Source organism: Glycine max, chromosome 7 (assembly GCF_000004515.6).
Source record: "Glycine max cultivar Williams 82 chromosome 7, Glycine_max_v4.0, whole genome shotgun sequence".
Taxonomy (NCBI): Eukaryota; Viridiplantae; Streptophyta; class Magnoliopsida; order Fabales; family Fabaceae; genus Glycine; species Glycine max.
In genome coordinates this window covers 3,088,396-3,101,467 of record NC_038243.2, presented here as the reverse complement: position 1 = coordinate 3,101,467, position 13,072 = coordinate 3,088,396, and the positions used below count along the sequence as shown (strand labels likewise).

The 13,072-nt window shown below is 28.9% G+C and overlaps 1 protein-coding gene across 2 annotated transcripts; it reads right to left on the bottom strand.

Moving 5' to 3' along the window:
- Positions 1 to 615: 615 nt before the first annotated feature.
- LOC102661101 (uncharacterized) lies at positions 616 to 3,583 on the bottom strand. 2 transcript variants are annotated; one of them, XM_006583095.4, is made up of 3 exons: positions 3,303 to 3,583; positions 2,270 to 2,356; positions 616 to 936 (listed from the first exon to the last, which is right to left on the bottom strand). In XM_006583095.4, the coding sequence occupies exons 1-3, from the start codon at positions 3,425 to 3,427 to the stop codon at positions 846 to 848; spliced, it is 303 nt and encodes a 100-aa protein (XP_006583158.1). In that variant the 5' UTR covers positions 3,428 to 3,583; the 3' UTR covers positions 616 to 845. The 2 variants fall into 2 exon arrangements, with proteins under 2 accessions (XP_006583158.1, XP_006583157.1); XM_006583094.4 differs by having other exon boundaries at positions 616 to 931.
- Between the last annotated feature and the right edge of the window lie 9,489 nt (positions 3,584 to 13,072).

Genomic DNA, 13,072 nt, shown 5'->3' with positions numbered 1-13,072 from the left:
TCGATAATACCTATTTTATATCTGATTTTAAAAATAATTATAAAATAAGAAAACCTTGCTTATCTATATTTTCTTTCCCATTTATTCCCTAGAATTAATTGTGCAGCAATACTAATCAATAGAAGAAAAAAAAAAGGCTATAAACTCAATTCAACTTCCGTTATCCCTTGCAAATTGTAATACATCAAATGCATTATTTGACTTCATTTCGCCGTAGCTTCTTTATATGACTTCAAATTATTTTTTTCTTTAGGGTCATTAGCAATGTACAAAAATTCGCAAGTATTCCATTAGCTTTTCTTGAGGATTCACAAGTATTCCATTATGCTTAGCATTAAATTGAAAAATAAAATTACTACACGGGCTCAAAAACTACTGAAAGTTAAAAATTCATTTGAATGAAGAATATATTAATTTAATTTAATATAAATTATTAGAATACACTTGCCCCAAAATGAAGAAGGTACCATGTTAGAATGAGTGTGTTAAAAAATTATCTCACTCCCAAGAATTAGAACTAAAATTTGTTATACAGGAGTATAGTGAGCTATGTTCCCCTCTCTGTCATCTATCTTGAGATGGAACTAGGTTTATCACAGTAAAACTTCTCTTCAATTTAAAAATTGGTGGGGTCAATAATGATAGTGAAAATAATGTGGAATTTAGCTTCCCAACTATCCTATTATTTTTCTCTGTTAATCTTCCCAGTGCCCTTTTTGTTTGTTTGTTCATTTGAGGAGATCTTCCCTGCTATCTTTTTAAACATACCAAACAAAACAAAAACATAATAGAAACATAGACTATAAGAATATGAGATTCCCTAACTAAAGAACAATAGTTTATGCTCACTGCTCTTCCAGAAGTGGCAAACACAAATCCAGGGTCATCTCTTGCATTGCATGACATTGCTGATACAGTAATCTCAGGAGTTCTGTCCTAATGAACATGATCAGAAAATACATAACTGTGAGCACTAAAAATAATCCTGCAAAGAATGGGAAGAGACATGCCAAAAGAGGATTTACTCCTTCACTTTATTCCATTTGTTCTCTATCACTAAATTCTACCTACTTTCACTATTATCATGGAAAGTAAGGCATCAAGTAGTAAAAGTAAGAAAACTCAACATTTAAGCACCATCCAGATTGACCAATACTTAAAAGAAAAAGCTATATCATGTGTGGACATATATCAATAGTCTATACATTCAATATGAATGTATAAACTGAATCAGCTCTCATGCACTAGACCAAATAATCAAACGTAATTTTAAAAATCATTCTCCCACTAAACCAAAATATATATCTTTCACAATAATTGGATAGAAAAAAATCAAATATTAACATGCAACCGCGCAAGTTGCTTGCATTCACGCGATGCAGTATAAAAAAAATATTGCTAAAAAGAAACTAAAGTATCAACATGCAACTGTGGAAGTAGCTTATATTTGCAAGATGCAGTATAAAAAGTACTAATAGAAAAAGAAACTAAAGCACGTAGACTAAAACGACAAAAGGAAGGCCAACCAAACAAACATTTTTTGGGGTTTATTTGGGAGGGGGGATCAAATACCCAAAAAAAAACATTTGAAGCAGATGTGCAACACCTAAACTCTACAGCGCAATGGTTTACCACATCCTCTGAGGCACACATGCATCTTCATAACAAACCAAGGGAAATATGTTTCATTGATGGATTAGATAGCATCTGTTTCAAAACCTAAGATAATAGAGAATTAGAGATCTGTTCCAATCAAATCAATAGGAGGTTGTAAGATCATGATCATGAGCTTCAACTCCAAGCTATAGAGATGTCTCCTCCTAATCCGAGGCACAAAGCCTCCAATTTCAGAAAAGAAAAACTCACTCCCCCCAACATATGATCCCCCTCCCTCAAATACAACAAATCCCCCCTCCCTATAAAAACTAGTTATTTCTCTTTCTGTACGGGTCATCCTACTGTTATTTTCCCTGCTAATTACTTTCCTCTCTTCCCTCCTTACTCCTTAGTTGTCTTGGGGGAGTATACATGCAGGAATTGTGTTTGAGCCTGGATGACCCATCATAGAACCAATATTATTTTACCTCAAGGCAAGGGCAAGAAGTATAACTTTTCCCAGGAGCACTCAAGTCCGGCATACTAAGTTACTAACTATAGATAAATTACAACTGAAAGCATACCATATTTCCAAACAAACACATACACACACACAAGAAAGAGAATCAAGTACTTATCATATGAACTCACAATCAAATTAACACTTGGTTACCTTGGCTTCAGAGCTTGTAAAATGTACTCAGAAACATTAAGAGGCAGGGTATGATGCAACTTATACAGGCCGCCACCAATGGCCTCCCTAATTTCAAAAAGAAAAAAGAAAAATACGGAATAGAAAGTTTAACAGCATGAATAATGCAAGAATGGGCATTGACTATTTCCAACAAACTAAACAACACAAAACTATCAATATGACAGAAAACATAACCACTGACCATATGCACAATTTTCCTAAATTTCTATTTAGAACTATTTCCACTCTCCAAAACTCAGAATTCATCAAAGATTTTTAATTCAGCAAAAGAGTAAGATTGAAACTTCAAACCATTATTTGAAGGGGGAGGCTTATGTTGGAGATTTCACATTAACTAGTAATATAGTCAAAATAGTATATGTGAGTCGAGAGCAACCAATACCCCATGAATTAACTTTGGGGATTAAGTTAAACTCATCCAAATTTTAATATACTATCAAGGTCTATCCTAGTAGTTGTTGACTTGTTGTTGGGCCTATAAGATCACTTGCTATTAGGTTGTTATTGAATCCCGTGCAGCTGTCTAATTCTGTAAATTTCACAGATATACAAAAGTGATGGTTGGATATCTCATATTGACCGATATGGCTAAACTAGTTTATATAAGTGGGAAGTAAACTTCATCAAAAGCTAGCTTTTGGATTTAGATTTAGGATTAAGTCTAAACTCAAATTCTAACAACTTACAAACACAATCAAACCTTATGGAGTTACATGCTCTTCCTCACCATTATATAGTAGAAGAAGAAAGAATAAATGACACATCCTTTTTTATCTAATATACAACATTATTTTATGACCCAATACACCAAACAATTTATTAAGAGAAACCATGATATAAACCTGCAAGAAGGCTATAAAAAAGATGCATAACATGCAATTCTTACGAAGGATCATGGTTTTAAATTGCGGTCCGCAACGTGAAGGTATTATGACACTCCATAATCACATCATGACCGCAATTTAAAACCATGCGAAGGATGTCCACTAACCTGCTTTCTGGCACCACATTTAACTCATCCATGAAAGAGTTGGAAGATCTCTTAAAAATCACCAACCCCAGAGTAGTGTTCATTGACACCAAGGACAAGGTTCTATAACTAAGCGCCGCCACCATGGCTTTCTTTCCCTATTTTTACTTGCGACGAGTCATAACATGATCTGCTTCCGCCTCCAACCTCCCATTCTTCGCGTTGCGTTGCGTTGCGCTCTTCTGACTTTTTGCGGCGCTGTTCTTCTACCATTTTTTCACGTCACGTTTTGGTTGGTCAAGGACACTACAATACAATATAAACATGGAAGATGAACTTTGGGCACTAGTTAAGCAATTAAGATCCCAAAAAATATTTATTGGGATGTTAAAATTTATGTTATTTTTATGTTTTTTATTTTAATAAATATTTTTTAAAATTTGATAATTAATATCCTAAACATGTTGATTAGTAAAATTCTATAAAAACTTATAATGAAACATGGAGGATTGATATAAGTTTTAATCTTTGGAGTTGGATTATGTTACTAATCATTCATGCATATTTAATCATCATATATTTAAAGCTCTTCATTTCTTACATTTAACTTTGTACCAAAAAAACTAATAAATTAATTAAAAATATTTATTAAATATTTTTAAGGCTTAAAGTTTTTTAATCCTTGAAATTTATAATTTTTTTGTTTTTTGTTTTTGTAAAAAAAATTATTTTTAATTCTTATAAATTATGTTTATTTTTTTTCTTATAATTCTTTAGATAATGATTTTTCATCAATTCAGAGTATTATTTAAAATGCTTTAAAGACTAAAAATAAAATAAATATAATTTATAACAATTAAACACAAAAAATAATTTTGCAAAGACAAAAAATAAAAAAAAATATTAAATTACAAGGATCAAAAAGATATTTAAGAAAAAAATCCAAAATATTTCTTAATAATATTTGTGTCAAAAACGTTAACTACACAAGATCAGATGAAAGGATTGTCTTCTAGTTCTTTAATATATGTAATTGGTAAGAAAAAAACAAGTAATTACTCATTTTTTATGGTTTTCTTAATAAACTGCCAAAATAAATTATTGTTATTTTAAAATAAATTAAATTGATCATTTTCTTATGTTAGTTTAAACCATTTTTTATATTCTTCAACGAATTAAATTAATAACAAAATATACAATTTAACTTTTAACTCATATGTATTGATAATGTAAAGTATTTTGACGCAAACATCTAATAGGATGACATAATATAATATTAAATCTTAATAAATGACTATGTAAAAAAATTTACCATGATAGTATATATAAATAAAAACCAAATATTTAAATAACATTTAATTTTATTTAAATTTGAATATAACATAAATAAAAAAATATTTCAAAGATAATAGAATTTAATGACAATAACATACTCATAATAATAATTAATACATCTTTAATTTAAAATGATTAATAATAGTAATAATAATAATTTAATTTTAAATTAAAAAATAATAAAATATTTATAATAGAAAAATTAAATTTTTAAAAAACTAATTTTGCTCTTATAAGTTGCGTGTAAAAAATATTATGTAATAAAAACTTATATAAAAAGTGAACTAATTAAAAGTATTTGAAAAATAAGAGTTTCACCCTTAAAAAAAAATACTCAATTATTATTGTATCATTCAATTAGTATCAGGTCAATTACTTTTTACTGCTTAACCTCTACACACTACACACTTGAGCATGAGGAGTGATGTGTCGTTAAGTTAGTACTAATAAAACCTAACACTTTTTTTAGTAATCAGTCGTCAACTAAAGGATGCCCGCATGGTCTAAGACTGATTAATATATCACAACTTTGCTGAATGAAATCACATATAAAGTTAGTCGATCAAACCTCAATCTCGCACTTTTAACCTCTTCGTGATACATATATCTTACAATCAGTCGATATCTAACCCGACCAATACTGTAATTGTTAAGCAAGCTAATTGTGAATTTAAGGGGATTGAGATCTTACTTTATGTCACTCATCTTATATTTTATGAATAGTTTATCAATTTTATTAGGTATAAAATGTATCTCAATTATATTCTAAACATATTTTATTTTATACTATAATTATGGAAACAAGATATAATAATATTAGCCCTCACGAGTCTATATAAAGCACATAAGACCTATGAGTAAAGACAAGTTTCACTATTATGCTTTGGTTGTTAATAATCATTGTCAAACTACCTACTAAGGGTGTGTTTGAATTTCAATAGACTCTAAAAATACATTTGAGAGTAAAAAAAAATTTTAAATTATGTAGGGTTACCATTTAAAAGGATGTTTAAGAGTAGATTTTTGTTTGAAAACTCAGTTTGAAAGAAATAAGATTTAAGTCTGTAAACTTTAATTCAAACATGTATTAATACTTGGACAATTTTGTTATGAGCATTTTTTTTATTCATCATGATATTGATATGAAGTTGTATTTGTTAAAAGTAGTGATAAATTTTTGTAATGAATAATCATAAATATTTATTGAAGATTGTGAGTACACATAAGATAAATATTTATTTTGTTTGGGCACAAATTTTATCACGAGTACGAATTATTTGTAAATAGGTTTAGCAAAAAAAAAAATGATCTTTCACTAAGCAGTAAATTAAATTTTTGTTAACGAAGACACGCACTTATTGGATTACATTTCTAATGAGATCGTTTCCTGGGTTCACATTAACTGTACCTAGGCCTACAAAACAAAAGTAAAAAGATTTGGTCAACATTTATGAAGCCCACGGCCTAATATTACATACCACTTCAACTTAGGAATTTTGAATTCAATAAGGTGTCAACTGAATAATTTCACTATTTTTTATTACATGGATAATTTTACTATAGAATTAACTGCTTATTTCTATGTTTATTTAACCCCCTTACTTTTTTTTCTTTTTTTATTTGAAAAAGTGGAGAGAGACACAAAATGTCTCTTTTCCCAATAGCAGTAGAGTTGTTTTTGTTGGATGATGTTATTATATAAGAGTGAATAGGTTCAACTTTATTTTTTTCCTTAAAAAAAAGTTCAACTTTATTTCATTATCGCTGTATAAAAGAAGCACCAAATCACAAAACTGTAATTTGTCAATGCAAAAACTATAGGAAAAAAAAAAAAAGAGGCAGATGTAAACACTGATATTAAATTGTTTTCAATATGTCTTACATAAGTATCCCAACGTCGTCAGCCATCAAACTCGTGCCTTTTTTACTCCCATGCCATAAACTCGATCGTGCATTTTTTTATGTCCATGCCATAAACTCGTGCTTGAATCTACCAAACTTGCTAGTTGCTATTTTTATGGACTACGGTTCACTCTCACACTACCAACTTCTCTGGTTTGCTTCCTTTTTCTCAGTTTTCACCTACTTAGTTTGCAAAGCAATTTGGTTGTTAAAAAAAGAAAAAAGTAAAAGAATTGTCTAACATTGCTTCTAATCGTGCTTTTTCATTGGACCATGTCCCTAGTCTTACATTGTTTCTAAATCGTGCTTTAACATTGGATAATGTCAGTTCATAAGTATTAGCACAACAATTCACATGGTATGTTTAGTCATTAAATAATCGACATGCATGTACTCAACGAAGACAATTATTACTGGTTTATACTATTGAGGTGAACTTTGACGTACCTTGCCACTTGGATGAGGTGTTACCCAACTTTTTAATTTGCTATTAATTGTATAAAATTAATCGTTGAGAAGATTTCAATAAAATATGAACTATCAACCTTTTTCATATATAGTAAAAATATTTTTTTAATTTAGGTGAAATAAAAAAATCAATTATAAATATTGAATACAAAAATATTTTAAATTATAGAATATCACCAATTAACTTGATCAGAATTTATTTAAAATTAAAAATAAATAAATTTGTCTTTTTATAGAGAGAACAATTGTATATAAGAGATGGATGAGAGAAAAGTAATCTCATGTTATTATTGGACAATTAAGAATTCTGTAGAAAATAACATATTTAGTGACTAAACATTTTAAAAAATGGTCAGTTTTTATTAAATCTCACTATCATAAATAATTAAGAGTATTAATATATCATTTGTTGATATATATTAAAATTAACATATACATTTAAGTCACGTACGTGTATAGTTATTTATTTGGAACGGTCCATATACAGTCAAACAACACAGGGATGATCGACCAGATAATTTTTTGAAATGAATCCTCTCTATTTCCTTTTTTTCTTTATTTTTTTTTTCGTTTCATAAGCTTTGAAGAAAATAGATAAAATGAATAGGCATTAATAAAGTTTTTTATCCTTATAATTTAGAGTTTTTTTATTTTTAATATTTACAAATTATGTTTGTTTTATCTTTCATCTTTACAACACTTTAACTATTTTTTTTTCATTATTGAAAGTATTATCTAACGTATTCTAAAGAATAAAAATAAAATAAACATAATTTACAATGATTAAAAATAAAAATAAAAATTTTTGAAACGACCAAAAGCAAAAAAATATTATATTACAAAAAAAATGTATTTAAACTAAATGGACATGATAAACACTTTATGAGAGGTGGCATCTATTTTCTCAAAATTTTAGTAATTAAAGAAAAAAATTAGAAAAGGAAATGAAGAGATCCAAACCCATAAATTTTTACGCTTAAATTAAGTAAATTTCATCTTAGACTTTTTAAAACTAATAACAATATTTTATAGGCTAAATTTGGTAGAACTTGATATATTAAGAGATAACATATTTAATAAAATTAGAGGCTTCAGAAAAAAAAAATGTTAAATTATAAGTACATTATGATTGTAATATATACAGGTTTAAAAACCTTTTTTGTGATTGTGCTAATAAAAATGAATGAATTTATTAAATAACTTAAAATTAGGAGTGCGAAATAATCTCACCAAAACGCGACATGTGTACTGATAGTTCAAGTTAACAATTGTGTTTTAAAAATAATAATAATAATAATAATCGGTTGATGATTATCATTCAATGAAAAAATTATTTAGAAATTTAAATTGATAAAAAATGTGATATTAAATTTTATATATATCACATTACACTATAATATTATTCATATTAACTTATTTAATCATAATTTAATATTAAATTACATATTTTTATATTTAATATTTCCTTAACTTAAAAATATTTAGCATTAAATTTTGTTTTCAAAATTTTAAAGTATAACTTAATTAACGATGGTTAAATTTTAAATAAAAAAGGTGGAACATCATTTCACCAACACATAACACCTGCTAACAGTTTTAGTCAACAACTATTTTATATATAATATATGATATATGATAATATGATTTGATAAAGTAGGTAACATAAATACACAATGCATCATGATACCATCATCCACCAACTTGAAAAATGAGATGAAAAAAAAATGAGTACACAATCGAAACAGCCAACACATAACTTCTTTTCAAAATTCTCAAGTGAAAAACTTAAAAACATTTGCACTAATGTAGGCAACTTGAAATGCATTCTTTCAACATCCATGAATCCCTGGTCATCTTATGATAATAAGTCTATAATGATATTTTAACAAATGTGTTAGTTCACATTTTTTTTTAATATCATCCTGCATTATATCAATTTTCTGATTTATAATGAAATGATATAATCTTTTTCTTTAAAAAAATCAAATGGACCAAACCTTTTTTTAATCAACTACTACTATTCTTATTAGGATTTTGTAACTTGTTAATTTGTTTCAAACTTTTTTTTACATAATTATTTCCAAACTCTATATCGCTGTTGTTCAATAATTCATGAATCGTTTGCTATAATTAATGTGCACATCTGATTTTTTAATATTCTTGTTAAATTTAATCACTAATTTTTAATTAATGAAATTAAATATTTTAATTTTACATTTATTACAATAAATTCATTTATTTTTAGGTCATCATATTATTGGTGTGAAGTATAATCAATTCTCCTACCGATTAATATTTATCACAAAATGTATCTCACTACCGTTAGTCATGTCTTTTCTTTTAATCATTTTTTTTCATCCCCAAAAATCAAATTTAACTTTACTTAAGAGATCAAAGTTCTACTTCACTCGAACTAATGACATATTGATACAATAAGTTTCTTTAAAAATTATTTTTACTTCAAAAGTTATTTTCTTTAAAATATTTTAATTTTTAATTTGTTTCTTAAATTATTTTAATTGACACAAACAACAACATTTTAAATCTTTTACTTAAAGCTCACCAATCAAAACATTATGTTTAAGACTCTTTGAGGGTTTTTTATATTGCACATGTTATTCCTCCTTTCTTAATTTTATCCTTACACTAATCTTCTTAATTGTTTGAAAACATTAAATTGACACCCTTCATGTATTACAATAATCTTTTTTATTGTTTGAAAAATATTATATCATATATCATGTACCTCTATGTGAGAGATTGTTGTAAACATAAAAAAATAAAGAAACAAATATCAAGAAAGTGTTTGTTCAATTTACTTTATATGCTTAACTATCACAAAACATAGTTATTAGGTTATGGGGAAGGGATGTTTTAGTTTAACCAAGCTTCTTAAGTTTGTGTCTCGTAATAATACAATTGTCTTTAAATTTGAAGAGAGTTACTATCTATAATAGTTTCACACAATTCCAACAAAACTAATTGGATATTTGTTTGAATGACGTTAGCAAGTGTACCGATTCGTACAAATAGTATATAAAACGGTAAGATCGAGTATCGTATTCACAGGGAATTTATTTCATTCAGACATTGTACATTCAGTAAGCAAACATTTGTATAAACTAAAAGCAGAGTAAATATCGAGTTGAATTCCGTACTACAGTCTATTTGAGTATAAACTAAATATATAGGATTATAGAAGCGAAAACGGTCAAGTAAAAAGTGTTGGGTTATTCTACTGAGTTCCTCTTGATGTTATTATGTATTTTTCTCTATTTAACATTATCTCAGTGTTCTTATACTGAGAAATTACTTAAACCAATATCCCTTTAGTGAATGAGCCTAACTCTCTTTAAACTTCGTCCTTGATCCCTCAACAAACTTAGCCTAAAAGAGTTGCATTAAGTCTACAACATAATATGAACTAGATCTCTACACTCCGTCTCCAGATATACAGTTTTCTAGCCTGCTCTATCAAGTTCTAAGGCTTTAAAGCACTTTCCAGTACTAAAAATCTTAACTATGCATACAAATGGGCGATCAAGCCATAAGCATACATAAATAGGCATAGATAGAAGCAATGAACACATAAAAACAACTTTAAATAGATAGTAAGAGAATATTACATAAAGGGTTCAATAGAACTTCCCAACCAAGAGGCTTAGCCTTCCATTACAAGAAATATGCTCTCAATACAAGGAAGGAACAGAGTTTAGTGAAAGAAAATGCCAAAGAATGGTTGATGATGTCTCCTTCAACCTCTAAAACTCTAATTTCACTCCTCTAACCTAAGCTTTCTTCACAGCTCTATTTCTGTCGCTTCAGCTTCTCCTTGTGCTCTGTTTTTCGATTATCTCCTTAAGTTTTTGCCAACTTCAGTATTTCAAAAGCTTCTTGGACGTTTCAGCTTCTGAATGCTCGCTAAGCGCAAGTAAGTAAATTTTGGCTTAACGAGCTGGATGCGCTAAGCGCGAGAAGAGACAACCTACTCGTTGGGCGAGCTGGCGGCGCGCTAGGCGAGTGTTAGTCGTCATTTACGACTAACTCTGATATTAAATAGTTTCATGAAATTAGCATCTTTCCTCCAATTTATGATTCTTTTTTGTAGAAGTTGTATATATTTTTATGTTTAGTTTGATTTTACTCAGTAGATACTCCCATTTTGTGAATTAATGTTGATATCACTTCAGTTTCAGGCCAAAAAAATAGAAGGTCTAGCAACTGGTGTCTTGCTAAGTGAGGCATATGCGCTTAGCGAGTGACACGTGCTAAGCGAGGCACTCAGCTCGCTTAACGTGTTAGGAAACCCTAAAAGAGGATCAGTCACAGATGTCCGTGCCTAACGCGCCGCCAACTCGCCCAGCGAGTCATTTGTCCTTTCTCGCACTCAGCGTGCCCAGCTCGCCAAGCTAGATTTCACTAACTCGCGCTTAGCGAGCCTTCAGAATCTGAAATGTCAAGGAGCCTTGAAAACACTTAAATTGACATAAAATAAGAGAAGAGTCGAAAAATAGAGCAAGAAAAAAAGCTAAAACGACAGAGCCTCAGCCTCCAAGAGAGTTTAGGTTAGAGGAGTGATTTTAGGGTTCTAGAGGTTGGAGGAGACATCCTCAACCATTTGTAGCCTTAGCCTTTCTTCAAAATCTATCCTTGTGTTAAAAGTTGCTAACTTGTAATGGAAGGCTAAATCTCTTGTTGGGGAGTTCTGCTGAACCTTTGATGTAATATTCTCTTACTATCTATTTAAAGTTGTTTTTATGTGCTCAGTGTTTCTATCTATGCTTATTTCTGTATGCTTGTGGCTTGATCACCCATTTGTATGCATAGTTAGGATTTTTAGTATTAGGAAGTGCTTTAAAGCCTTAGAACTTGATAGAGCAAGCTAGAAAACTATGTGTCTAGGGACGAAGTGCAGTGATTTAGTTTCTATTATGTTGTAATCTTAATGCGACTCGTTTAGACTAAGTTTGTTGAGGGATTAAGGATGAAGTTTAAATAGAGTTAGGCCCATTCACTCGAGGGATCTTGGTTTGGGTAATTTATTTTCAGCATAAGAACACTAAAACAACGTTAAATAGAAAAAAAAACATTTAGCAACATCAAAGTAAGTTCAATAGAATTTTAATCTGTAGTTAATTATACTTTTAGACAAAAACCCTATTCGTCATTTACTTGCTTTATACAAATGTTTGCTCATTGAACATATATTTTCTGAATGAAACAAGTTTCCTGTGATTCGATACTCGGTTCTTACCATTTTATATTACTTGTGCGACTCAATACACTTGCTGATTAGCATCATAGAATATTATTGAACAAATTTTTGCTGCGAACAACGATCACATCTCAAACTAATCCTCTTCTAGGGTTTTCCAATCCACTAAGCGAGTTGTATGCTTCGCTTAGCGGATGTCACTCGCTAAGCGGATCTGCCTCGCTTAACGAGACATCAACTACTTGAACCTTTTCTTCTTTTGACATGGAACTGAAATGGTTTCAACATTAATTCATAAAATGAGAGTATCTAATATATAAAATCACACTAAACATGAAAATATGTACAATTCCTACAAAAATAACCATAAATTGAAGGTAAGACGCTAATTTTGTGCAAATATTCAAATACAAAACTAAGTCGTGAATAGTGACTAACAATGTTCAAGTAACATTTGAATAGTGGTGGTTCTATAAGAATATATATATTTTTTATATTATAAATTAGAATCTATAATTTTAAAAGTGTGATTCTTACACTTTATATTCTCTTGATTATACATTCTGAATTCTTTCTCTTTTCCCTCTATTTTAGACATTTATTTCACCTACTACCTTTAAGTTAGCTAAATTTATTCCTTTAATCACCTCACACTATTGTTATTTTATTTTCATTTATATATATTTTTCTTAATTGTGCATCACTTTCAATCTACTATCTTTTATCTTTTGCTCTAAATTAAATTTCAAAATTTATTTTTAAAAGAATTTGTCAATAGTTAATTATATTTTACAACAATGTTTATTTTTTAAAGTAGACAATAACATATATATTCAAAATAAAGGTGAGGATAGTGAAGTGTATATAATTC